The 25732-nt window shown below is 41.5% G+C and overlaps 1 protein-coding gene across 2 annotated transcripts in view; it reads left to right on the top strand.

The window, feature by feature from the left end:
* Positions 1-25732, top strand: part of FYTTD1 (forty-two-three domain containing 1) — a 129862-nt gene that overhangs the window by 16483 nt on the left and 87647 nt on the right. For both annotated transcript variants that reach the window (XM_086944594.1, XM_086944593.1), the window contains exons 3-4: positions 6852-7000; positions 21510-21607. In XM_086944594.1, the coding sequence (XP_086800720.1) occupies positions 6852-7000; positions 21510-21607 (247 nt within the window). The remainder of the gene's footprint in view (positions 1-6851; positions 7001-21509; positions 21608-25732) is intronic.

The raw sequence follows: 25732 nt of genomic DNA, 5'->3' as shown, positions 1-25732 counted from the left end.
TGCGCTTCCCAGGACCCCCTGGGGGTTGCGCCCCCACAGATTGAAGACCTTTGCTCTAATGGGTCACTGAACATTTGGGCTGAATCAGAATATTTCAGACTTGTGCTTGGCAGGTGGAATATGTTGCTGTCCCTCTTAAGAGTTATTGGTGCTTAGTCTACTCCAATGGTAGTCCTCTCTAAGCTGTAGCCAGCTATGTTGTTTCCGTTTATTAGAGTGAGTCGAAGGTTGCAGGGGAAAATGGTAAACAGGAGATGGCTCTGTATGGACTAGAAGCACTTGTATGGGCTCAGGCAGGTCCTTGGATTGGCTGAGAAGCTGCCCTCTGGTGATCTGTTGTGGGATTCACAAGTCTTGGTTCTCTTCAACATGTCATATTTGAAAGTGGAGCACAATTCTATGACCTTTAGGGTAAAAGTCCATATGCTTACGAGAGCTCACCTATTAACCCTACCACATACAACCATAGAAATGTCATATTGCACTTAGGAGCAACTCCACACCTCTACTAGCAAGGAAATACTCTACCACATGTTTAATGTCACAGTTCTGACACTTCTTCATATGGTTATCTTATTTCAATACCCATATGGAGCACAATAATACAGTGTATATTGTGGGCATGGGACAGTTGGCATTTCTTAAAACTGCTGATTCTCCTTTTAAAGGTCCAGAGCCAGTGCAATTCACTAAGACTGCTCCAGTTTTTATGGCAGAGTATTGACCGCTCCCAGTGTAGTTGCTGTATTTTATCAAGCCCATATCAATTCTGCACAGCTGCTCTACTTTGACAGAACTACTCTTTGTTCAGATGATTCCATTTGAAAATGCCCACTTCAAGGCCTACCAATCCATCTCCAGCTGTTTTTAGTGTAACATTTCTTGTCATTAGCGCTCAGCAACCTACTTAATCAGAGAAGCTTAAAACCCCAATCAGGTGATGTGGCCTAGTGTATAATCCAGCTCCAGTGCCTAAGGCACTCCAGGCTATCTCAGTCTAACATTGATTCACAACAAGATGTATCAACAATAAAATACATTGGCCTTCCTTCCCGCTCCGTTGTTGCTCAAGAATGTCTCCTCAGGTAAAAAAAGCCATCTGTTCCACAGATCTGGCCCAGTTGTCATTTAACAAACTTCTTCTTGCCAGATCTCTACTCTATGGACATCAGGCTCAATTTGATCATTTTTTTAACTTCTGCAAACTGTTTAAAATAAGGTCTGCTTTCTACTCCATATTTGAAAACGTCTTCATATTCACATAGCCTTTTTGTTACCTTTTACACCGTCTAGGGTGCACCACTGTCTAGAGTGCACCACCTCATGAGTCCAATCAATATTCACGATTCAAAAAGGGGGTGGTGATGAACAGAGTGTCTGAATTTAGCAGACCACTCTTACCCAGTCAAGAGATCAGGGCTTGATCCATCACCGTTATTTAGCTCACTGCATCACCCCAGTTCAGAACCTGGCTGTATGCAAATTAGTCTGACCCAGTGCCTCATGGGAACAGGGCAGACCAAACTACCAAGCCAATTCTTCACCGGAAAGGATACAAGCTTCCGGGGACCGGTTTCTGGCATTTCAGCTGTCGTCGGCCCGGCTTGCTTGAATCCTGGTGGTGCAGTGAGCAAGGGACTCATGTCTGAGTATACCCTGCCACACTTGTGGTGGCCAAAAACGATTCAAAAAGGGGGTGGTGATGAACAGAGTGTCTGAATTAAGCAGACCACTCTTACCCAGTCAAGAGATCAGGGCTTGATCCATCACCGTTATTTAGCTCACTGCATCACCCCAGTTCAGAACCTGGCTATATGCAAATTAGTCTGACCCAGTGCCTCATGGGTTTCCTTCCCAGTGTAAGAATTGGCTTGGTAGTTTGGTTTGCCCTGTTCCCATCATGCACTGGGACAGGAACAGACTAATTTGCATTTAGCCAGGTTCTGAGCTGGAATGGTGCAGTGAGCTAAAAAAATGTGTTGGATCTAGCCCTGATCTCTTGACTGGGTGAGAGTATTCTGCTTAATTCAGATACTCTGTCCATCACCACCCCCTTTTCTGAATAGTTTTGTCCACCATAAGCGTGGAAGGGTATACTCAGATGTGAGTCCCTTGCTCATTGCACCATCAGGATTCAAGCAAACCGGGCCGAAGACGGCTGTAATGCCAGAAACCGGTCCCCCGGAAGCTTGTTTCCTTCCCAGTATAAGAATTGGCTCGGTAGTTTGGTCTGCCCTGTTCCCATGATGCACTGGGCCAGGGACAGACTAATTTGCATGTAGCCAGGTTCTGAGCTGGGATGGTGCAGTGAGCTTAAAAAAAACGGTGATGGATCAAGCCCTGATCTGTTGACTGGGTATGAGTGTTCTGTTTAATTCAGATACTCTGTCCATCACCACCCCCTTTTCTGAATCAATCAATATTCAGGCCTTTTATTTCACTTGGAGATAACGCTCTCATCCAAAATTGGCATAAACAGGTCTAGACGTGCAACCAGGACTGCATAGCCCATATTAATTCTACAAGTAACTGTGAGGAAAACTCCTTCAAAAACTTGAATTGGATCAGCTTGAAGTGGGTGTTGAAGGATAAAAACTTGTTGTGAAACTTTCTTCAATTATATTTCCACTGGCGTTATTCATGTCACTCTACATCCTTTCATAACTAGAATGGGGGCTTTACCGCTGATTTAGGTGGTTGCTACGGAAGCACCTCGTAGGTCACCCACTGGGTTAACCAGTTTGTGCAAGATCGCATAGATGATGAATCTGGCAGGACGCAGTTGCCTTACACAGTGAAGTTGCAGCAGTGAGGCAGAACATTGCAGACCTTCATGCCTGTAAGCATTCATAGGAAATCTGACACGTCTTGGTCACAAATAGCATTCGATGCTGCAGCGCTGCATAATGTCTTTAGATAGTCTGGAGCCCTATATCTCTTCTGATTTTTTTCTTTGTTAGGAATTTCAGCATACATTACTCCACCCTGGGGCTCTCTATCCCAGTGTTGTCAAAACATTCACATCTTCATTTTTTGTTTCCCGATCATGCAGGTCTGAGACCTAGCACGCCCTGAAAATATAAAATGATCCTGCAGCAAAAACATTTTAGGAATGGCTATTCTACCTAGGAGAGAGCTGAAACATAACTTCAAACCCACTCAGTCTCCTTAGTTTCAGAATTTGTTCCATAATTATGTCTCCTTGTTGTTGCGGTGTACCTGAACCCCCCCATTACTTGAAAGAACTAGCTTCCTCGAGGATCTGCATTCGGGCAACACACATGCACCTGCACAGGGAAGACTTATCTGGACACACTTAGTGTTCCAATGATAGTCAAAGCATAAGTGTCCCTTACAGATTGTGGTCTTGACTTGCACAGAAGCACCTGCAACCATATAAAGAACTTTTCTCAGTGACCAGACCCAGCTGCAGGAGTGTGTTTTCGGCGTCTTTGAAGTCTTCATCATCTGCAGTATTTAACAATGTAATTTTGGGGGTTAAATCGATCAGACAACCCAGGCAACACCTTATAAGTCTTGTATGGCTTTGCACAACTGTGGAATTTCGCTTCAGCCCTGGATTGCGTGTAAGAAATTTCCACCACACACATTTTGTATCTAAGCTTCTGTTCATACACCAGTGTCGCTGGGGGATCAAAAAGATATGGTGTAGCTATTTCGTTTGAATAAAGTGGATTCATGCCACTATAGCAGATTCTTGTGGGCCATGAGTGCAAGGATCCGTTCTGTATCGTCAAGTTACCCCAAGCCATGTTTCCATTTTCCTCGCAGTTCAGGGAAAGTGCAAGGTGTATTAATGAGTACAGTATTGTGTACGGCTGAAGTAGGACCGCTCATCGGTAGTTGAGACACAGTTTATTTGGCCTCTAGTGGATTATAGGTGGGTATATCTGTGATAGTTGATAAATATGGCATTAGTACTTGGCGCTATTGAAAGTATCTAAAGAATTGGGGATGCTCTAGCTCAACCTAATTTGCATTTCTTAGAATAATTTCAGAGTGTTGGTCGCAAGTATGTTCCACAGGGATGTATTCTTAACAGGTCTCATGCTCGTAATCTGTCTAAAACATTTACTTGGAGTTTATTAGCAAACTGCAAGGGAGTCTTCTCTGTAACTTCTTATCCCACTTTATTTGTATGAGTTAGACTGTCCAAATGGCCAAGATTGTCCAAGTGGCAGGCGGCGAAAATGTGTTGGTAGTTTCCCCATAAATATAGTGAATAGGAGAGCTTCCAGTCATTGCCCATACCTCAAATGTATATGCTGGTTCGTATATCCAGTCCTTCAACTAAAGCAGGTTAGTGGCCCTATAGTATGAAGCTATATCGAAAATGGTGAGTTCCCCATTGTATGGTGTTTTGGCTGCTTTTATTAAAAGCCATTTGGGATGAACCCATCACTCTAAAATAATATTTTCAATAATTCAGTTAAGTAAGAGTGGTGCCAGGCAGATAGAACAGGTAGTTCTGTAGTATATAAATGATCTTGGAGAGTATGATCTTAAACACACACGATCTTGATAAGTGCCTCCCGCCCAATCAACGATGGCGGCAAAGCTTACCAGCGGGAGAGTGGCCCTAGGTTTACTGTTTAGTATGGAAGTCGTGTTGGCTGTGCTAGCCTAGGTTTCATAGTCTAAAATTTGTATCCCCAAATATCTAAACCTTCTAGTAACAATCTGGTCCATGCTTCCATCGAATTTATGTGGTTGATTGGAAACAATCGTATTTTGCCCAGTTGACTCCAAATGGGCAGAAGTCTTGCGTCATCCTACATGGAGCAGAAATTTGTCCATGTACAAGAACCGCCTAATAGCTGTCTGACAATCCGAAGCCAGTAACACAAGAGTCCTGTCTGAGCAGGCGTGCCAGAGGTCTCGCCACTAATGCATCAAAGTAAAGGTGACGATTGCAACCTTTGTTTCGTGCCCCTTGGTAATTCAGAAAAAATGCCTCCGAGTTTTTTCTGTGTAGCTCGTGACACTTCACTTAATAGTTTTTACATAAGACACAAAATATAGGCTAAAACCAAGATATTCTAACAAAGACAATAGATATTGCCAGAACAGACTATCCGTGGCCTTGTCAAAAACTAGAAATATGACCTTGGGCTACTGCGATCTCCGAGCCAGATGGCATAATATAGCAATCTAATTTTATGTCTGGTTGGTTGATGTGATATGAGGCCACTCTGATAAAAATGCACCAAATCAATAATTATAGTCATCTATAGTCTTTCTATGATTGTCTGTTAGCTTAGTTTCACTACTGATTAAGGCGATTGGACTGTATGAGGCACACAGATTGGCCAGTTTATCAGGTTTTGTATTGACTGTTGTATGTACCTCTTCATCGAAGAACACAGAGCTGTAGACTCTTGCAAATGCAAGACCAATTGCAAATGCTAGTTTTATCCTGTGTACTTGAAGCGGCACTGAATGTATCCATTAAAAAAGACGAACGTGGGCGTTTCGTTAAAAAAAAAACTCTACATTGCTTGCCAGAAAACTGCCCTTCTTGGCAAGCAGAAGCAGAACTGGAGGTCGCTCCATAAGTTGTTCAAAGAAAGAAAGCATCCTTCTTCCTTTTTAAGAAGGACACTATAAAGTCTTCTAGATCTTCAAAATGGAAGTCTTTCGCTCAGCCTTCTCGACGACTATCATTCAATCAGTCATTAAGATTTCAGGGCACGAGGGGACGCTAGAGAACCCAGCTGCAAGATGGCCTCATATTGGTGTGGCTCTGCCGGCCGGAGCATTAATCCGTCATTTATTCTGCTTCAAAAAATGTCTCTTTCCCTGATCGACCTATGCTGGTAGAAATTAATGTGATTCAAGGTGAATTCAGTATTGATAGTTGGTGCACGAAACAGACAGGAGTGATTTTTCGTGCTGTTTTGCATAGTAGTTATTATTAATCTCGAATGTGATCCTTCACGTTCTTTGGCTCACCCCTTATATGTATTCCCACTCTTATCGTATCTCTTTTCTTGAACCACCAAACCCAAGTCCTTTGCTAAGACTCTGCCTTTTTGGGCTGTAGGGTCACTCCTGGTTTAGTTACTGCATCACAGGTGTTCCTGCAACCTTTTAGTTCAGACTGTACCTCCTTAAAGCTTGGGAGATTTGTAAATGTCAGCGCATACAGTCTTGATTAATGGCTGGGCATCCGAGCTTTATAAAGCTGTATTAGTGCATGTGGCTCCAAAAAAGGGGTGACCAAAAATTGCATCCTCCCCGGTGCTGCTGTCCAGTAATAAAATTCCATGTTAGAAAGTACCCAACCTCCCTGCTTTGGGTAGCTTAATCTCTTTTGTGCTATTGTCAGATACTTTTAAATATTGCTGACTTTTATTAAAATCATATCATTCCTGACAAGCTAGTTTTCTGAAAATTGTATTTTGATGCATCATTAAAATGGTCAAACACGAAAGTCCAGTATGAACCTGGCTCACTAAGAAGGCGATTGCTAAGATGCTCTTTCTGACACATGAGTTGCATGCATCTCTCCAAAGCAGAGAGTCTCCCAGGTTCAAATGCCTCCTTGACTGTACATCGTTCGCTTGTACATATTGGGTTCATGAAGGGACCAGAGGCTGCCAAATCCACTCACTTTTCTCCACTACCCTCCTATATTAGAGCTCTAGTGCTGTACATAAAGGGTAAGTACCTTATTCCATTGCGTGTGCACTTTTGCTTAAATTGTGTCAAATTAGTAAACTCGGTAAAAGCTTTTTAAGCATTCTGTTTTGAAACTGCATTACAGCTTGCCTGGATTAGCCAACCTGCCACTTGTTTTTTCAATGCATTTGTTCTGGATCTTATTACAGGTTATGGCCGGGGTCGCTATGGTTACAGATGGCGAATAATGCCTGGAAGGCGGCGCCCTTATAGAGTAAAGACCGGCCTGGCAGCCTGGAAGGCATCAAACTTTCGGGAAGGAGTCAGTCCTCTCAGCCGCCTGCCTCTCAGCGAGAGAGTAAGAATTCAATGTTTCCCTCTGTAAATTGTGGTATTTTCAATGGATGAAGGGGTCGGTAATCATGAAACATGGATGCAACTATTGAAACATATCAAGGTGACTTTTTATTCACTAATTAATGTTAAAAGGAGAAGATCGTTGATCCAGTAATAATCCGATCGAATATACATTTCCTGAATGGCATGTGTGATCTGCATTGAAGGTGTTTCAACAAGTTGCTGCATTGGTTTTGTCAATCTGAGCGCATGCTGTTTGCTGCTTTTCATTTCTGGTCATTGCTGTTAAACCAGTGTCCCAGCACAGACCTCTAGTGTGTGTTTTAGGAAGCGATGGCATGACAAAAATAAAATACACCGGGAGCTACATTAGCTGTTCATTCCAAGTAGAGGCCCCCTTGTTATTTCATGAGATCCGTTCTATTAGAGCCAGTACTCTGTCATGAGACCAGAAGTTTGTTTGCAAGTGTCCGTGCAAAATGCATGATCTATAGCTAAGCTTACCACTTTGTCTGGGAGATGTGGGAAGGAGGTGAAGGGTGCCAGCAACAGATTAGCAATGCACTCTTTATCTGTGTGATTTCAGGCCTTCTTGGCTTGGCCTCTTTGCAGCACTTCTAAAAGTCCCATTGTTGCCATTCACAAACCATACTTTTCATGGTGTTTGGAAGGTTGTAAGTACTGACCAGAGTTATGCTGTCTACAAAACGTGTTTGAGTTATTGAAAAGTCATTATTCCATCTGTGGTGAGCACTCTGGGTGCATAACTGTTAAAGCATTCACATCTTGTCTTATTTTTTTGTAGTAAGTAAATGAAAGGTTATGTAGATTTGTTGCTTACTTTGGTTATTCCACAGAGCAGCCTTTTGTCACACTGTTGAAGTCTTAACGCAAGGGCTTGAAGAAGAGAAGTTCTGAGTGAGCTTCTAAGAAGCCACACATTGTCTTGAGTTCTGTCTCATCCTTACTTGGATATATTGAGCGTTGTAATTCCTACAGGGGATCTGTGGAATGCTTAACACATGTTTAGTAAGATCTTTGTAAGTGTCTTTTTCTGTGAGAGCTTAAGTGTGCCTGTATGGTTTTGCAGAACGGAGTATTCTCGTGCTGTGCATTATTCTACCTTCTATTTTTTTTTTTTTTGGTTCAGAAGTTATAATTTGGGTTGTTCCCATTGGTACAGCAACTATGATGAGTGTAAGCTTAGAAAACCTCAGTAAATTTGCACCATCTCATGATTTCTTCTTCTTTTTTCTCTGCCAGTAGATTTAGAAATGAACAGACAAGCTGTTGAGTTTATTTTCGAACTCGGAAGATTTACTGACAGCAAAGTGATAACAAAAGAAGGAAACTGATGAAAAACTGCACTGATGCAGACATACAGGGTGCCCTCATCTACAACCTTCCAGGGAAAGAAATGGGGATTCAGGCTGGCGAATTTTAATTGTTTTCTCTGTAATTCTTGAAAGTTTTGTTTAGTGTGTTGGGTGACGGCTTAGACGTGATGTAGCTTAAGGGTCAGTTGTGCCAGACAATGTGTTTTCCAGTAGCTGAGAGTTAGGTGGCTGTAGAGGAAGCAGCTAAAACAATTTGCCAGCACCTACTTTGACGGGTTCTTTCCGGGGGAGGTGTTTAATGCGGAAGTTGTAAAGTCCGTCCCAACAAGTATTTTTTTGATGCTGAGAAGGCATAAGCAAATCATGCCTCATTGTAAACACTGAGAGCGTTAAAAAAAATATCTGAAAAGGTGACTAAAATTGTACCCTGGTTGAAGACGGTACAGGCACAACAGAAACGTATGAACCTATCTTGCAAAGTCTAATTGTAAGAATAGAGGTTTAGTTGTTGAGAATGATTGCATGCTGCATCTGTTCAATAACATGCATGGTGGAACATGCTGCCAATCCAGGAGTAGCGGTGAACCTGTGGTCTCCGATTACAGAACTGGGACGATCCAGTCGTTATCACTTACAAAGTGCCCAGGTGGCGACATTATAGCAAAGGGAACAAAATACAAATGACAGTAGCTATACCTTTTATCTATAGCATGAAACACAGAGTGGGGAGTACATCCGAACAACATGCAAACTCGGAAACGACTTCAATCGGCGAAAAGCCATGATGCCCGTTCATTTCCCCGAATGCAAGTCCGTGCATTCTCGCTCGTTTCAAAACTTCAAACCGACACTACTGTTGAAACTCTGCCAAACCACTGCAATGTTTTGCAAAAACAGTGTACAGCAGAGTAACACTCTCGAAGTTGGCACATGACATTTGTCACTACAAGACAGGGCATCATTAGTGCCATAACATGTGTATGTCAGGGGGACCAAAGGGGACAAAGCCCTCTCCACTGGAACTCTTTAATCTGATATTGAGGCAAACTGATCACAGTAAGACAGTGGATTAAACTTTTTAACCCCCACCCCCCTGGAAAAAAGAAATCATGCCCCTCCCTCAAAAATTCTCACAATTCTATTAAACTGGCAATGTTTAAATACGTCTAGACTTATTTAAACTTTGCAGTTAAGTTCTGTTAAAGTTTTAAAAATGCAATCAAATGCATGGTTGCCAATCATACTATTCTGGTCAGGCACGCCTTACTAACATGTAAAGATATTCAGTGTGATTATTAAAAATGGGAGTAGTGTTTTAAAGAATATTTGGAGTCCCTTCCCCTTTGACACCTTCTAGCCATGATATAAATGACAAAAGATATTAGTCATAGCCCATTAAAGAGCGACTTACTGCCGCTCATGTTTTTTCCCCACTGAAAACAAAGCACTGTTCTCTGCATAATGCTGCTTTTTGCCTTAGCCTGGTGCACCCACTGGGATGGCTTGAAGCCCTCCTGGGGGGCACACTACCCAGTTTGAAGACCCCCACTGTAGAAGGTAAATAATGCAGTGTCCTCACTTCATACTAGATCACAAATGAGTATTCTCTGTAATTCTGGAAATAAGTATATTGCACCTGCGTGTCTGATCAGATATAAATACATACGAAGATGTTTCACACTTGCCAATCAATCTCCACTCAACTTGTGCAATTATTTCAAATTAAAACAGACCAGTTTGGCCCTGTGATGATCATTGTATCACGCTTTTCTATTATAATGTTGCTATATAAGCACGTTATCATTCATCTCATGAACGTTGGCTACAAAAAGTCCGGTTTAGCTGGTAGGAAAAACAAAATGTCAAAATTGTGCCTCCTAGTAATTGCATCTGGAGTCCAAGGGAATGCATTGTGAGAGAAATGACATGTGTTTCGGTGCTGTTTGCGGCACACACTTTTTCAGATTGTTTTCTGCTGATATGAGTGAGTGCAGTGAAACTGCCATTCAGTTTTGCAGTGCATGTCCTCTGTCCTTGTGATATGAGCTCAAATTGGCTATACCATTTATTTAACTTTTCAGTGAAACAGGTGGGCGAGGAAATACCCGCGTGGCATCATGGTTAAGTGCCTCATGTGGACTGAGGGTATACTTACTCCACTCAAATATGTAAAGGAAAAAACAGGGCTCCAGCCTCTTTTATGGCTCGCTGCAGCGTGAGTCACTGCAGTAACATGTGGCAGAAGAAACATGTAGAAAGACCTATTGTCCATTAGATAAGTCACTCCTGAGTGTACATTGTAGCCCGCAGGGCTGGTGACCTAATGTACAGTGGTGAACAGCTACAAAATTGTATTTACACTGTGCAGGAGAAGTGGCACTTTTCTGTGGAAAGGTGTAGTTGTGATTAAATGTTTGATTTTACAACTTTGAAGACAGCCATCCTATGTAGCAAACTCTTGGCTTGAACTTCAAACCGATGAAATAAATAGCAATCCGATGTTCATTTAATAGGGATGTCTCAGTTGCACTCTACCCACTGTAGAAAAATCTGTCTGTTGGTTTTTTGCATCTCAGAATACGTAGAAAATTCTTTCTGTGGTCCATAAGAGTCAAAAGTTAACTGAAGATTATGTTCTAAAACTAAATTAGCTGCTATTGAATATTGTGTTTTGGTTGTTTTGTTTACCTGCACTCTTGTCAACTTAAGAACCACAGTGCTGGTGCAACTAGTTAGCAGACAGAAACAACTTAATGTATTGCTGCCCATCACCATTTTCCAATATCCACTCTATCTGTAACTATTAAATAAAACCATTGTGATGTGCTAAAAGGTCCAAGAGGCCTACAAAGAGACAAAGGAGAGGGGAAGCTACCCTACTCAAACAGGTAAAACAGTACTAGTCAGAAAAGCGACCTCCACACCATCGTGGACCGTTTTCGTCGACATATTTGCTTGGACCTATTGCCCCACCACCCATTACCTGTCCACTCTCCCAAAAATGTATTTCGAGCAACTTGAAAATATTTAGACACTACCTTCAAGGTAGTCAATCGCACTTCCTCTCCCCCCACCCTAATTCTGAACAGGAAAGCCACACCCACCTTAGAGAAAGCGTACTTCTTACCCTCTTGAGTCACCTTTAACTTTAAGTGTAGCCCTATAATTCCACAAACTTCCTTTGTATGCAGAGTCTTTGTTGTCAAACTGTGACCTTTGTCTGACTAGAGCCTTTTGGCTTAAATCTCGAAACAAAAGCAGGCATCTGTTTCCGATTAGAACTACTTTCTGTCTGATGTCGGCTTGTAATATCTTAACCTTGTGCTGGTAAGCAGGGCCCCACTATGATTTGTTAGCACAATGAAGGGTCTATTAACCATGTCCGAGGGCATTGTGAAACCCTCCAGTACCAACAAGTGAAGACTCCTTCCTCAGTCCACAAGTTCACTGTGAACTCATTTTGAAGAAGAGGCTTTAGGCTGGTCACTCTCGATTGGAATATTTTGAAGACTGGTCCTATGCATCAGTTTACATGTGACACTTAGTTTAGATGGCACTAAATGTAATTCATGGTTCAGAATGTCTTCTGATAAAGGGGGACTTTGAGTCCCACCATTCTATCCTTAACTGCTACCAAGGTGTAAAAGGATGTCCAAGAAGGACTTTTGCAATCAGCAGGAACGGCAGCCAAAAGTAACAAAGATAAATTAGACCCGGATAGTAGAGGAGGTAATATCTGCTCTCATTGGCATGTCCGTGGGTTGAACTGTTTCTCTAGGCTCAAATGTAGACCAACTTGAAGGTGTTATACATTTTTTTTTAAAGCCGGTTCTTTTGCCTTGTTAAGAATGTCCACTCAATAAGAGTGGTTAACCTTAACTTTTGAAGGCAGTGGTGAAGGATTTTGCTTCACATTCTCAATAGATCACCCACATGAAAACCTCTTGCATGGATCTCAAAGTAGGACGAGTAGGTCTGGTACGGACTTTGTGGCCAATCTGAGGTTGTGAGGATCATATTTTTTGATCCACACTTTCTAAAGGGTGAATTTTAGTGGAAATAAATTCCTGACCAGTGTATCAAAAGGATATTTTAGACTGATAGTTTCTGCTTTCCCTTTCCAGTCGGAAAATAGATTAAGTTGTGTCCTCGTGTTTGGTATACTAAAGAGTACATCTCCATCATGCTGTTGTAAGAGATGCCTGCTTACCTTGTCCATCTTGGTGTTTTGAAGACCTGGAGTGGGACTGAAGTAATCGTTCTTCAGCACTGTATCTTTCACAGACGTGCATGCTGGAATGAATCCTCATTTGGTTGTGAATCCATAGTACATTGTAACCAATGTCTGTATGCGGTGGACAAGCATACAGCCCGTCTCCTTTGAGTAGGTGTTCAGCCGTGGTCATACCATTGATCTCCATTTGTTTGTCCAAGTTTCTCTCAGGCTTCAGGCAGTGGAGGTGATACTAAGAAACCTTCCTACTCGGTTTAAGTCCAAACCAGACACATACTTGGTTTTGAAATTGCCTCACAGGTCAGCGAAAAAGAGCTTCTCGTACTCTAGTAGGAGATTGTGTAACTGCTCTAACAGCAGAGGTTGGATTGCACCGTTTAAAGCAAACTGATATCATTAAACTATTGGTTTCCCTCTAGTGTTACCCATGTAAATATGTTTAGATTCGGTCTTAAAAGTTGAATTAATCCCCTTTCTTGCCTTCTGATCATTATCAGTATGTAGGTCCCCAGGCGAGTCTTCATCTTTTTATTTTTTCTTCCCTAACATCTGCATTTATTGGCCCTGGGGAGCTGTGACCTTGCCTATGCCAACCGAGGAGGTTATTCTTCCAAACGTTGCCTATTCAGAGTGAACTTTGTAAATGAGATGCGCAATTTGCTCATGAAATCTTTATTATGTGCCTATTTTCTGTGTATTGAATTGAAACAGCCTAAATACAATGCAATGCGACTATCTCGCTCAGTTTTTTCTTAATAAAGTGGAAACAATATACTCTGCACTGGGAGGCAATACCCCTCCACCGAACCTTCTGGCCGCTCTGAGTTCTGATCAACCCAGCCCCCTTCTTGACCGTCCAATCGCCCTTGCTACTGACCGGGGAAACTTACTCAACACCTAGTCAATCTTGGCATGACCACGCTTAAACTTCTTCTTCATAAGATTCACTCAGGATCCCCACTCGATACCCTTCCCCTTTCTGTACTACAACAGCTTGAACAGCCAGCACTTCAACGCATTTTGGAACTTCTTAATGTATCCCTTATGGAGTCTTCCGTCCCTGCTGACTGGAAGCACGCAATGGTGGCTCCTCTATTGAAAAAAGTTAATACAGACCCTGCTCTTCTTCCAATTACCGACCTATTTCTTTGCTTCCCGCTCTCTAAAGTTTTAGAGAGACATATCAACATCCAGTTATCTCACTACGTTGAAACTAACAAGCTTCTTCATCCCTCCCAATCCGGTCTTAGGACCGGCTACTCGACTGAGACAACACTTTTAGGTGTTACGGAACTGCTTCGCAGGAACATGGATGCGGGCGATACGGTAGCCTTGGTACTATTGGACTTAAGTGCGGCCTTTGATACGGTATCTCATGCCGTACTAATACAAGCCCTTCAATCCATAGGAGTAACGGACGCCGCTCTAAATTGGCTGACTTCATTTTTGGCGAACCATACATTTCAGGTTTTTTCATCTTCTGCCAATTCTAAGGTCCACTCATCCCCCTATGGGGTCCCATAGGGCTCGATTCTTAGTCCCTTGTTATTTAACATTTGTTAGACCCCTAGCTATGATTGTTGAGGAATCTGGGTTGTCGATTTTTTTTTTTTCCTATGCCGACGACACCCAGATTGTCTTCTCCCTCTCAGCAGGGAAGACCACAGAGCCCTTAGGATAGGGCTAAACAAGGTGGTGTCATGGATGAATGCAAATTTGTTAAAATTGAATGGTGAAAAAACGGAGGTGCTGCTCCTGGGCAAGGAGAAAGGACTCTGGGGCCCTTTACATTGGCCAACAGAAATGGGACCTCTTCCTCAGCCCTCCTCGCAGGTCCGCAACCTTGGCTTTATCATTGATGAATCTCTATCTATGCGTCAACAGGTCACCAAGGTTGCAGCTACCTGCTTTACCATCTTGAGATGGCTGAGGAAGATTGTGTGGATGTTGCCTGTCCATACCCAGAGAACCGTAGTCCAGGCCCTTGTTACTTCAGGGCTGGACTACGGTAATATCCTTTACCTGGCAGCTAATAAAGATGTCATGCGCAAGTTGCAGCGTGTGCAAAACACAGCCGCTAGATTATTGTGCCATGCCCCCAGATTTTCCGCGGCCTCAGGTCTGCTGAAGAAGCTACACTGGCTCTCAGTCGAAAAACGGACTAGGTTTAAGGCTTTAACCTACCCGCATTAAACACAATAGAGTCCCCCGCTATCTTAAACTCCTAGCCCATCCCTATGTACCTTCCCGCACTCTTCGGTCCGCCACACAAGCTAAATTCCAGGTACCCAAGATGAGACTTTCCCGTATGGGCGGTCGGTCTTTTTCATTCTTGGGCCCTGTCTTATGGAATGCTCTCCCTCGGTCTTTGCGCCCACAATCCGACCTTCTCTTGTTTCGAAAGTCACTTAAAACCTGGCTATTTGGCCAGTAGATTGTTCTTACTCTGCTGCTCCTTGATAGCGCCGGGAAACCCTTGATGGGTAGCTGTTTGTGCTCATATAAATCTAAAAAAATAAATAAAATAAAACCAATCCAGCCATAGCTTGAGACTACTCAAGCAGCCACAGTTTATACTCCTTATCCATGTGGATAAGTGTGGTTTCTGCCTTAGTCGTATGCACTCCATGACCCCTGATCAAGGTGATGGAGATAAGCTTTACCAAACAAAATCCTAATAGTTGTGAAAAACCAGTTAAGAGCTTGCTTTTTTGCTCATCACTTTTGCTGCCAAATAAACTTTCTAGGCTTGCATCATCAACACCTTCAAAAGCACCTTTTGGCTGTATAGTGATTGATCTTAGGCTTGCCCCCCCAATTCTGAATATATAGTATCCAAAATTTCACACCCAATGTGTGAACCATCCAAAATGCTTGGAAATCTCCCAGTGAAGTCTAATGTATGTACAGCATCACAAGGCAGATGTTTATAGCAGGGACAAAGAAGTCTCAAATTATCTGTATGTTGCAGAAACAGTACAGTTCTTTCACTGTTCTGTCCTGCTTGAGTTTGTAAAATTGTGAATGCTTGGAAAAGTTAACCTAGTCAGCGTCAAGATAAAAATGAAGAATTTCTGTAATGTACTTAAAAAGCTAAAGAAGCTGATCTTCAGCAGCTAAAGATGTTATGTCCAGAAACGTCACATTTTCAAATATTTAATGACACAGCAATTGATGACCAAATGTAGGTGCCGATGTCCCTTATAGTTGGGCATTCAGGATAAAGTGAAAGACTGCTTGGGAATAAAACTCTGTACAGGTACGTTTGAAATCCTGGGAAAAGCAAATAGGGATGGTGACTGCCAAATCCTTATGTCCTTTAATTTACATCCATCAAAAGGTTACTTCATTTTCACCAGATTACAAGGGTTTTAAGGCCTGACATCAATGAGAACAGGCCATTAAAAAAAATAATTCCTTGAGGAAGCCTAGATTGGTGACAAGATGATGCTTAAGACACAGATTGTCACCGCGCCGCCTTACACCTTTCAAAATATCCTCTGTTTGGTTTAAGAACTGCAGTTTCTTTAGTCCACAAACACCCAAGGATTATTAATCCCAGGTGGGGGAAGCTTTACCTCTTTTACAAAGAATAGCCTTCAGTCCGTAAAACTAATCTGTATTGAAATTAATTTTGGATCTCGTGACTTCTCCAGCACCCTTGTCTGTACTTTGCCTCCAAATTTCCAGAAATCCCCACCAGATTTACAGGAGCTGAATAAAAAAAATCTTTAGAAAAAAACAAGTTTTAAAAATATCAAACTGGTTACAGGTGATAATAAAGTGCATTTTGGCCCTTAAAATGACTAGTGGCATGAGGCATACCTTAGACTTTTGCAGACTGAACTAATTTCTCATAGGAGAGTGTTTTCAAATGGTCACTTTGGAGTTGATTCTGAATGTGTTTCGTCTAGCTGCTTTTTCTATAAAATGTATTTTAATTGTTTTATAACTGGGCCTTAAAATATGAAAAAGGGGGTCTTTGGTATACAAAGTACAATACATTTCCTGCATCACTAATAGAATGCAACCCCAACCGTTCTTTGTTAAAGTGGCGGCCTTTGAGCTTATAAATGGGTTCCTCTAATTTTGGACATCTTTCCATCCCTCTTAACCAGTTCATAAATGGGTCGGTGGATGTACCTCTGGCCCGCGAGTGCAACTTTGGTTTCGGCAGTGAGAGTTGGCCCTTTTCCCAATTTTTTGTCAGTTCAGTTCCTCTAGCAGGTGAAGTCGGGGCAATGGTCTACCCTGCTTCAGCGGCTAAAGCTGCAGTGTCCAACCCCAGGCACCTCCACCTCTCCCCACTCTTGCACTGCTCCTGCCAGACCCTCTGCACCATTGCAAAGTTAGGCAGCATACGGCACAGCAGGATCAGGCCTTCTCGGGCAATGGACATCTCTCCAAAACACCTCCGTGGTACCCCGCCAAAAATGGGGACTGCCACTTCAGGGGCAAAAGTTAAAACCGCAATGGTTCTTAACCAGTCGGCTATGGACCCCTTGGGGCTTACAAGGGGTCTGTGACTGCTTGGAAATTTAAATAATATTAACAGATAGTGCCTATAAAGAAGCAGAAGGCGTGATTGAAAACAGTCTGTAAATGTGAAAGAATTGAAAAGGTCAACGCTAAAAATGAAATTGGTAGCCTCCGATTCATTCGTAGAAGAATTTAAAGTGCATCAGAAAGAATCTAGTATTGACAATGGGTGGCCTCAATTGAATTTAGAAAAGCTCCAACCTTCATAATACATTTTTATATTTAAAAACAAATCTATATACTGGTTTGTGAATTACAGAAAATATTTAATTTTCCTTTGTGTCTAACAAGTGCTTGTTTCTGTATTTTTTGTGCATTATGTTGCAGTTAAAATTATTGAAAACGCTTAGGCCAGTGTCCTTGCCTTCCAGTAATGACTCAGCGGAAATCCTCTGATTTCAAGAAAGATTCAGAGGTAGATTTCAGTAATGTTTAAGGGGTGTTCCACAGAAGTCGAAAGGTAAAGAACGACTGGCCAACATGATATCACAGGGTGAATGGGGCTGGCTGCAAAACGTGTCAGCCTTTCAGGCCACACCCCTTAATCTAGAAGTCTTGTTAGCATCTGTAGTATTCTGAGGTGTTCTGGATGAGACTACATTGCTATTGTGAAATCAGAAGTATCTGTACAGATGCCTCCTGTTTGGCCACAATTTGTCTCCTATTATGTGTACTTTCTACAGAGACCTCCTGCTCACAGTCACAGACTTTCATTTTCTTTACTGCAATTTTATAAAAGCACAGTCTTCAGAGGGACTGGCCAAAAACCTAGAGGTTTTGTACATCATTGTACCAACTTGATTTTTCCGTAAACCTAAAGATATCTGAGCAAGCTCCTTGCCAAAGAGGCCAGTTAGCTGGGGCCCAACTGGTCAGCTCTCTGGACATGGCATGAGTTCCACCGGTGAGGATAAAAGCAGAAAGCACTGAAATTTGATTTGCCACTTGTCTTCAAGATCTCTGAAAACAGTATAGTCTCATGCATTTGTCAGGTTACATTACCCCTTCTGAAAATGAGCCTTTCAAACCATATGCCTCTTTTTGGGACCTCCTAAGAGATGCAGTTGACCAATATTTTGCAGTTCAAAAGATTTTTGAAACTTTGTCTGTTTGCTTTAATATTCAGATTTCTTAAAGTGTCAGTCCTTTTAGCCACAAGTTCTCAAAGTTATAGTGACAGTGCCACATAAATCTGGAGATTAAAGTGATATTTCTGGTGTTGAAGTAATTTCTAAACTTTTATTTTATTTGTTGATGTATTGTCCGTGTTTCCTTACTTTCAGTGCTCATTGGCTGTTACATTCTCTTTAACTTTGTTGAAGTTCTTCCTTGCACCTCACAAATGGCAGTTGAATCTTATGAACCTTCATTCTTTCTTTCACAGATGTATTTCTTCAGCTCGTCGGAGAAATATCAGCAATGTGCTTAGTCTGCTTCTTGCCTGGGAGAAGAATGAAAGTCCTGTGGGCCAGGATGGAGGGCTAAAGGGAATGCTTTCAAAGTAGCTTGTCATGGAAAGCCGTCTTTACTTTTCTGCGAGTCCAATCACTGGTCTCTCCAGAAAGGGAAACCTTTTAACAACCTGGTGATGCATCTCATGGCCTCAATCTGGCCATTTTGGATCATCTTTATAAATCTTTATTCATGATGTCTTGCCAGGTTTTGGGCTATTTGTTCAGCAGTAGTAACAGATCTGCAATCGTTGAATTTTAGTGATTCCAGAGAAATGAGTCCCCTAAACTTATATAGTTTGAACATGTGTGCTGCTAGGTACAACTTTGCTTTACTAACCTTTTACTGGAAATTGTATAGAGCGAGTCTGCCATTGGTGTGGCATCCTAGGACATCTGGAATTCTTGAGTTGAGAGGTTTCCATTGAAGACTGGAGTCTGATTCAGCTTATAAAAATGTAATGGCCCTACTGTGCAAGGATCTGTCCCTTTGTTAGGTGCCTTGTAACTGAAAGCTCTTGTTGAAACTTGTGGGCTGTTTTAACTCGATTTAAGGATCCCTTGAATAACTTGGTATGCCCTGGTGTCTTACGTGTGTCTTGAGCAAATAATTTCACCTTCCAAAGTAGACCACCATAGAAGCTCGACCTTTTATTTAGGTTTTCAGGTTCATTTCACTATCTGTAAAGCACCATGAATGTATAATTTTCAGATTGGCAGAGCAACCACGATGTCATCTGCAAAAGTTGCTTATTGGGTGCATCTTGCAGCAACAAATGCAGGCTTTTATCAAAAAAGTCACAGCACCCTATTTGTTTGAAGGTGCTTCTGCCATATACTGTCTTAACGCTCCCAGCAGATATGGGTCTGTGGAATTCGGTTTAGGAAGCAGGCTTGAAAGTCATGGTAGAGAAATACCTCTGATGCATTTATTCATTTACTTATTTATTTTGCTTCATCCTCAACCCCTCTTTCTAAAACACCAGTCCAGCCATCCCAAAGCTAAACATTTGCAGTGCTTACCCTATAGATGCAGATAGGACATTTGGAATCTTAAGTTCGAACATTGCCAAGGAAGGGGGAGAACCTGCCATCAAGTCAAGGACATTTGTGGTAGGTCTTCTTAGAAAATGTAAAGGGATAGGAACCTTTTGGAGAAGCTATTCTGGTGCTGCCTGGAGAGCAATGCTGCATTTTCACCCTGATGAATGAGTGAGTGTATCAACCATGCTGAAAGGGCTAGGACGGCGACCATTTTTTTACTTTTACTTATGTTATTAATGTCCACAGTGGAAAAATACTTCAAGATGTTCTAGGCATTAAAGCGCCTCAGACAATAATGCGTCTACCTCTGAGAGCTTAAAGTACAGCTGCAGACTCCTGTTGGGTTGTATTTGGAAGACAGTATGAGCAACTACTAGGCAGACCACCCCAACTTTGCTACATAGTCTTTATAATGTATATCATTTTGAAAGTTTATCTGTCCTAGGCTGGGATGTCTGTAACTGATCACAAATAATTTAAGGCTTTGTGATCCTGATTTGTGTAGTGCACACCAAAATGGGTGTTTAAACACAGTGGAGACCAACTAGTTTAATCAGTTTCCAACTCCATGGCTTTAAATGTCCTGACACGCCCTACATCAAAGTCTGCTCTTTTCCTTCAGTACCATCCAAGTGCCATAGCACATTACCAAAGTGCCTCTCTCACTTACCTCTTGGCCTCCTTCCTCCAGCATCTCCTTCTTTCTATGGTAATCTACTGTGACTTTGCCCATTCCCTGCACCCTCTCACAATCAATGGTCACATCCTCTGCTCGATGTGAGAGAGCGAATATATTTGTGGAAAAGGTTTTAGGTGGGTTCGACAGTGGTGCTTTGGAAAGAAAGAAAAGGCTCTGAGGGCCCTGTCTAATTTAAAGAGATTTTTATGTTGGCATGCATTGGTAATCCTATCGTATTGACTGAAATGGTGTAAACTAAAACTATATTCATCTACCCCTGCTATGAAATTTCAACACCGGTCTGGTTAAAGCAACTTGATCTTCCGGACATCAAGGATGGCAAATGTATCTTTAGGCAGGAGACTTGCTTTAGATTCCATCTGAATTCTTTACAATTGCAGAGTAAAGTCAAAAATATTATGCACTATACATAACATGACAACTTTTTTTATGTGATCATATTCCAGTTGTTTTAAGAGCAAATGTGACATCCCTAGACCTTTGCGACTGTTGAGTTAACATCTGAAGGTTTAGAATCTGTCTGCTTTGAATTAAACGGGTGCGGTGTAGCTATAAGGATGTCATGGCTTCATGTAAATAGTTAGTCTAATCTGATCAAGTTTTCAATGTTGGCGTTTTCTCTTGGCACCCAAGTTATCCTGCCACTGAAAAAGGTGGATAATATTTAGCTTGAGTAAATGGTTTCCAGATTAAAACCACTGAAATTGTGGTCGCCTGTGTTGTATGGTAGATCAACCTGTGACCTTTAGAAGATTGCATGTTGACACCAACAATCTTGAGTGTGGTGCCTTGAAAAAACTAAAAAGGAATTGTGATAGAGAGGGAATGAAGCATTTAAGCCTGTTCAGGTTGGAGAATAAATTGTGAAAGAAGAGCAGTGTTTTACGTGTGCCAAATCGTAGGTGTGATAAGATTCTGAGTAGGCAGCCTGAACTAGTGATGTTTCCAGTGATTTATAGGTGGTGGAGTTCTTATCCAGTGATGCAAACCTTTCAGATTTTGTAGGCAGAAGCAGTACAAGTGCAGAGATGGTATTTTAGAGTAGGTAGATATGAAAAGGGATTTCTTGCTGACAAACACCCTTCATCTCTGAATGTTTCCCAGCATCGTAAACCCTACAGATCAGATGTCTAAAGCATTATTTGTGAGTGGTGGAAAGACAGAATGGGGAGAATGATCTTTCATATCTTTTTATTTATCGAAAGAGCATGCAGCGTACGATGTACAAAAGGAGTATTACCCCTCCGAGGTCACCAGAGTGGAGGAAACCCCTGCCAGGTCTGCAGTGGCCGTTGCCGAGGAGGTGAGAGACTTCTATAGGTAGAATGATGAATATATATGGTGCTGTGCACTGAAGATTGTGTGTTGGGGAGGAGGTTGGGATCTTGAGTTTGTATTCTAAAAACCTGTATTGCACCCGATTCAGATGAGTGTACTGGCATTGTGAGAGGTGAAACTACCATATATATGTGACTACTAAACCGCTAATGCTTAATCTACATACCAGGCTATATGGGTGCATTCAAATGGAAACATTCCATGCATTTTGTGGTTTTTATTATCATATGTGGTATAATGCATTTTGCATGGGAGACCATCCCTAAGGAACAGTCTAGTCTACTGTAACTAAACAGAACAACCGAAACCTGATGCACTACTTAGTTGTTGAGTTTATGCCCCAGTTGGTCTTCCCATAACCATCTGGATGAAATAATGCAGCTTTAGTTGTTGACTTACCTATCTAATATGTACACACTCCTTTTATCCTTCACTTAACCCATCTATGAGAATCACACAAACAGTTTGGAAAATCTGAATCAGAGCTGTCCTGAAATATGCCTCATAGATATTTAAGAAAAAACATGTGTTCGTTTTAACCACATTATTCTTTTAAAGAGGACATTTTGTTTATTCTTTTGTACTATTACTGTTTTAACCACTGCCAGGTTTTTAATATAGTTTGAGTGTTTCCTATTCATAACCTATTTGGATGGATGTGCTCCATTGTAATCCCTTCAAACCCTGAAGTAAGAATTGACTCAGTGGGGGTGGTGTTGGTAGGTAAGGGTGGATGGGGGGAGGTGATAGGGAGGGGGCGGATGGCATGGGTGGTATGGAGGGCAGGGTGGGAGGTGCAGTCTGCAGTTCTATTGCAGCCACAGAGATGTATAGTAAAAGGTTGCATTTTCTTGCTCATCACATTAACAAGTTTAAATGCCTGTAATTCTGCCTCTTTGTAGCCTATTAAATTACATACCTGATGATTCTACCACATATTTTAATACTTTAAGAATATGTATCCCTCTTAGCTGTTGGATATATTTGACACCCCTGTCCCACAATAACCTATTTACCGCCTTGCCCACATTGTACTATTCTTGCATCTAGTACTAACGGTATTCTTAATTCTGATGCTTCAGCTACTAGTACTGCTTGTATTGCTGCTGTTGGTTCCGCTATTAGTAGTAGTAATCCTTTTACCCGAAATGCTGCTGTTCCCAATTATACCTTGATTTATCATTTTGTTACTGATGATGATAGTGCTGTTACTTTGGTTTTATTTCTTCGGGTTAACCTAGTAAGTAATCTTGCAGGTAAATTGATAAAAGTGAGCAGGGTCTTGGGTTTTAGGGGCGAGCATCCATATTAGTTTATGGAGTTTGTAAAATGTCAGCATGAGTAGATGTTCGAGGTCTGTAACTATCCCAGATCCTGGTAACTCGCTCACGTTCTATCGTGGGATTATCTTCTAGATCTATTATTAACGGCTTCCTGTTACAGGGACTCTGGAAGAGCAGCTATCCTATCATCTGTGAACATGGACAATACATTTCCCCCATCTTGTCTTCCTTGTGTATATGGGTTTTCCTGATTCTTAGTGTTGAAGGTTCAATAGTTAGAGCAAATTGAAATGAGGGCAGCCAAGTGTGCTTCGGATCTTTTTCTGAAGGAATATAATTTAATGCTGTCAAGTCCACAGCTTGCCCGCGATTTGCACCTAGCATTTAAATAAATATCGGTAAAATCTGTCCCCTATATTTCTTCCATGCTTGTAAAGATTGTAATCATGTTTTTGTTGTGTTAATATGTATTGTCCTTATCCTTTGTTTCTATCCTCATGTTAGTGTCATCTCCCTTGTAGATATGTCTCAGTGCTGCATTTATGAACTGTGGGTCTCTAAGAAATTGGTAATGTCCCTCTTGTTGTTGGCATGGAATAAGAAAATATATGGCAATCCAAGCACACATTAATTAGCAGTAAAAAAAAATAAAGCAAGTCTGCCTGTTTTCAGTCTTTGCATGCACTACATCTAAATGCAAGGCAGGTATGTCAGCACGTGCTACATACAGCCAGTCCTGTATTGTCGGTAAAAATACACACAGGGCCTGATTCAAAGACTGCACGTTGGAGTACATTTTGTAGTACTTCAAAACGTACTGCAAAGTATTCTTCACAAGCTGCACTTTTGTATTTATTTCAACTTTGTAGTACCGTACATGTGTAATTTGCATTTTTGCAGAAACTTATACTTTTGTTATATATCCAGCACTAAATATTTTCAACCAGTGGTACCGCAACCACCCTTCGATTGAAAATAACGGAGGTAGACACTTAAAATAAAGCCCCATAGTTAATAATATTAAATTAGATTGATTAAAATAGTTCAAAATAAATATAAATTAGTTTTAAAAAATGGATTGAAAATTGTACATATTTTTATTTAACTTATACATTATATTTTTAATTTAATATTTAAAATAAAATGTAACCTTACATTTGACTAAATACTTACATGAATTTTAATTCATACTATATACATCAGTTTTAATAACGCACAGTAAAGATATTTTTGTCTTTTTATTGGGATTTTTTATTTTTTTTATTTTAATTTTATTTTTTAGTCCTCATCTCACCATGAAGCATGCAAATATAAGCTTGAAACCAGCCTTCTATCTTGAGCTCCCAGAGTTTCTGCTATTGCATTCGCTATGGGCCGACCAGGCCAGCTTTCTTTTTTTGTACAAAGCCTGGTGTAATCATTGGACTTGGATCTTAAATCAGCCTCATTTCTTTGCCCAAATCTAGAAGCTGTGTCCAAATACTGGACTCGTCACTGACCCAGTGACCCGTGCCCAACTGGGCCATAGCGGCCCCTAGCCATTTCTCATAAAGCGGGGGGATGGATCCTTCCATAACCTACATATCTTTCTTCGGGCTATTAAGATCAAATACATTAATAGGCCTTTCTGTCTACCAGTCAATATGTGCAGGGGGTTGTTGTCTATGCCAAATATGGCAGTTGATAGATCAAGCTTAAAATTTACTTTTAAGATGGCACCAAGCGCACACTCTACGTTTTGCCAAAACCCCTTTAAGACCCCACACTCATAAAATATTTGCTGATCGGCTTGGGTGGAGTTACATCTAGGGCACTTAGAAGAAGCGAGGGGAGCAAATTTAGCAATTTTCTTTGGAGTGTAGTATAGCCTGTTGATTACATAAGAATGATTCATCTTTAAGGAAGCGTGTTTAACTACTTTGTATAACATCTGCAAAGAGGGCTCAAACATTTCTGGGGCCACAGTCTCCAGCACTGATGAGTCCCAAACTGAATATTGTAAAGCGCCCGCAGTTTCGCTCGCTTCCAGCATCTTCCTATACCAGAAACAGACCTCCTTTTTAATAGGGTGGATATTCTGGCATTGGAGCTCGATTTCCCAATTTCCACCAATGTTTGATTTCTCCGTTGCATACCAGGAGGTAAGTTGCAGACATTTAAATATTGAAAGGGAGTCCCCAACTTTTAACCTTAAAACCTCCTAAGGGTGCACTCCATCGGTGGATACTAGGTCTGACCAGAATCTAGGCCCAGCTTTCTTAATGGGGAGTGCTAGGCTGTCCATTAGGCACTCTGGTTTTTCCAGTGAATCACAAATTGGGGCGAAGTCGGAGTAGTAGCCAATGCCCCATATTTTCTGAGCCTGTACCACAAATTCAATGCAGCTGTCAAGACCTTCAGACAATCAATCACAAAAAAGGGGCGAGGGTCAACTAAGTTTTAACTCTATCACCCTAGACCCCCAAAGACCTCAATTGTACACACAACAGGGGTGAATCGAGTATACACAACAAACCGAGAAGGCCCCAATAGGGCAAATCACTCTATTTGAAAAAACTGCCCTCACTCACATACCAAGGTATGTGACATGCTTCATCATTGGGCCTGCTTACAATACGTCCTGGTGTACCCCACACAGGACGGAGCATAAGGGAGGGGAAAAAATAATAAATTTCTCTTAACACGACATATAGTCAGGACAAATGGACATCAACAACATTAAACACATTAATTGGTGAGAATTGTGCTAACACCAAGTGATCTCAACCGAGAAGTGCGACAAAAAAGTGCAGTATAGGGAGTGATTA

This window comes from Lissotriton vulgaris, chromosome 11, assembly GCF_964263255.1.
Source record: "Lissotriton vulgaris chromosome 11, aLisVul1.2, whole genome shotgun sequence".
Lineage (NCBI taxonomy): Eukaryota > Metazoa > Chordata > Amphibia > Caudata > Salamandridae > Lissotriton > Lissotriton vulgaris.
Note: the sequence above shows the minus strand (reverse complement) of the source record. Positions and strands in the feature narration are given on the sequence as shown.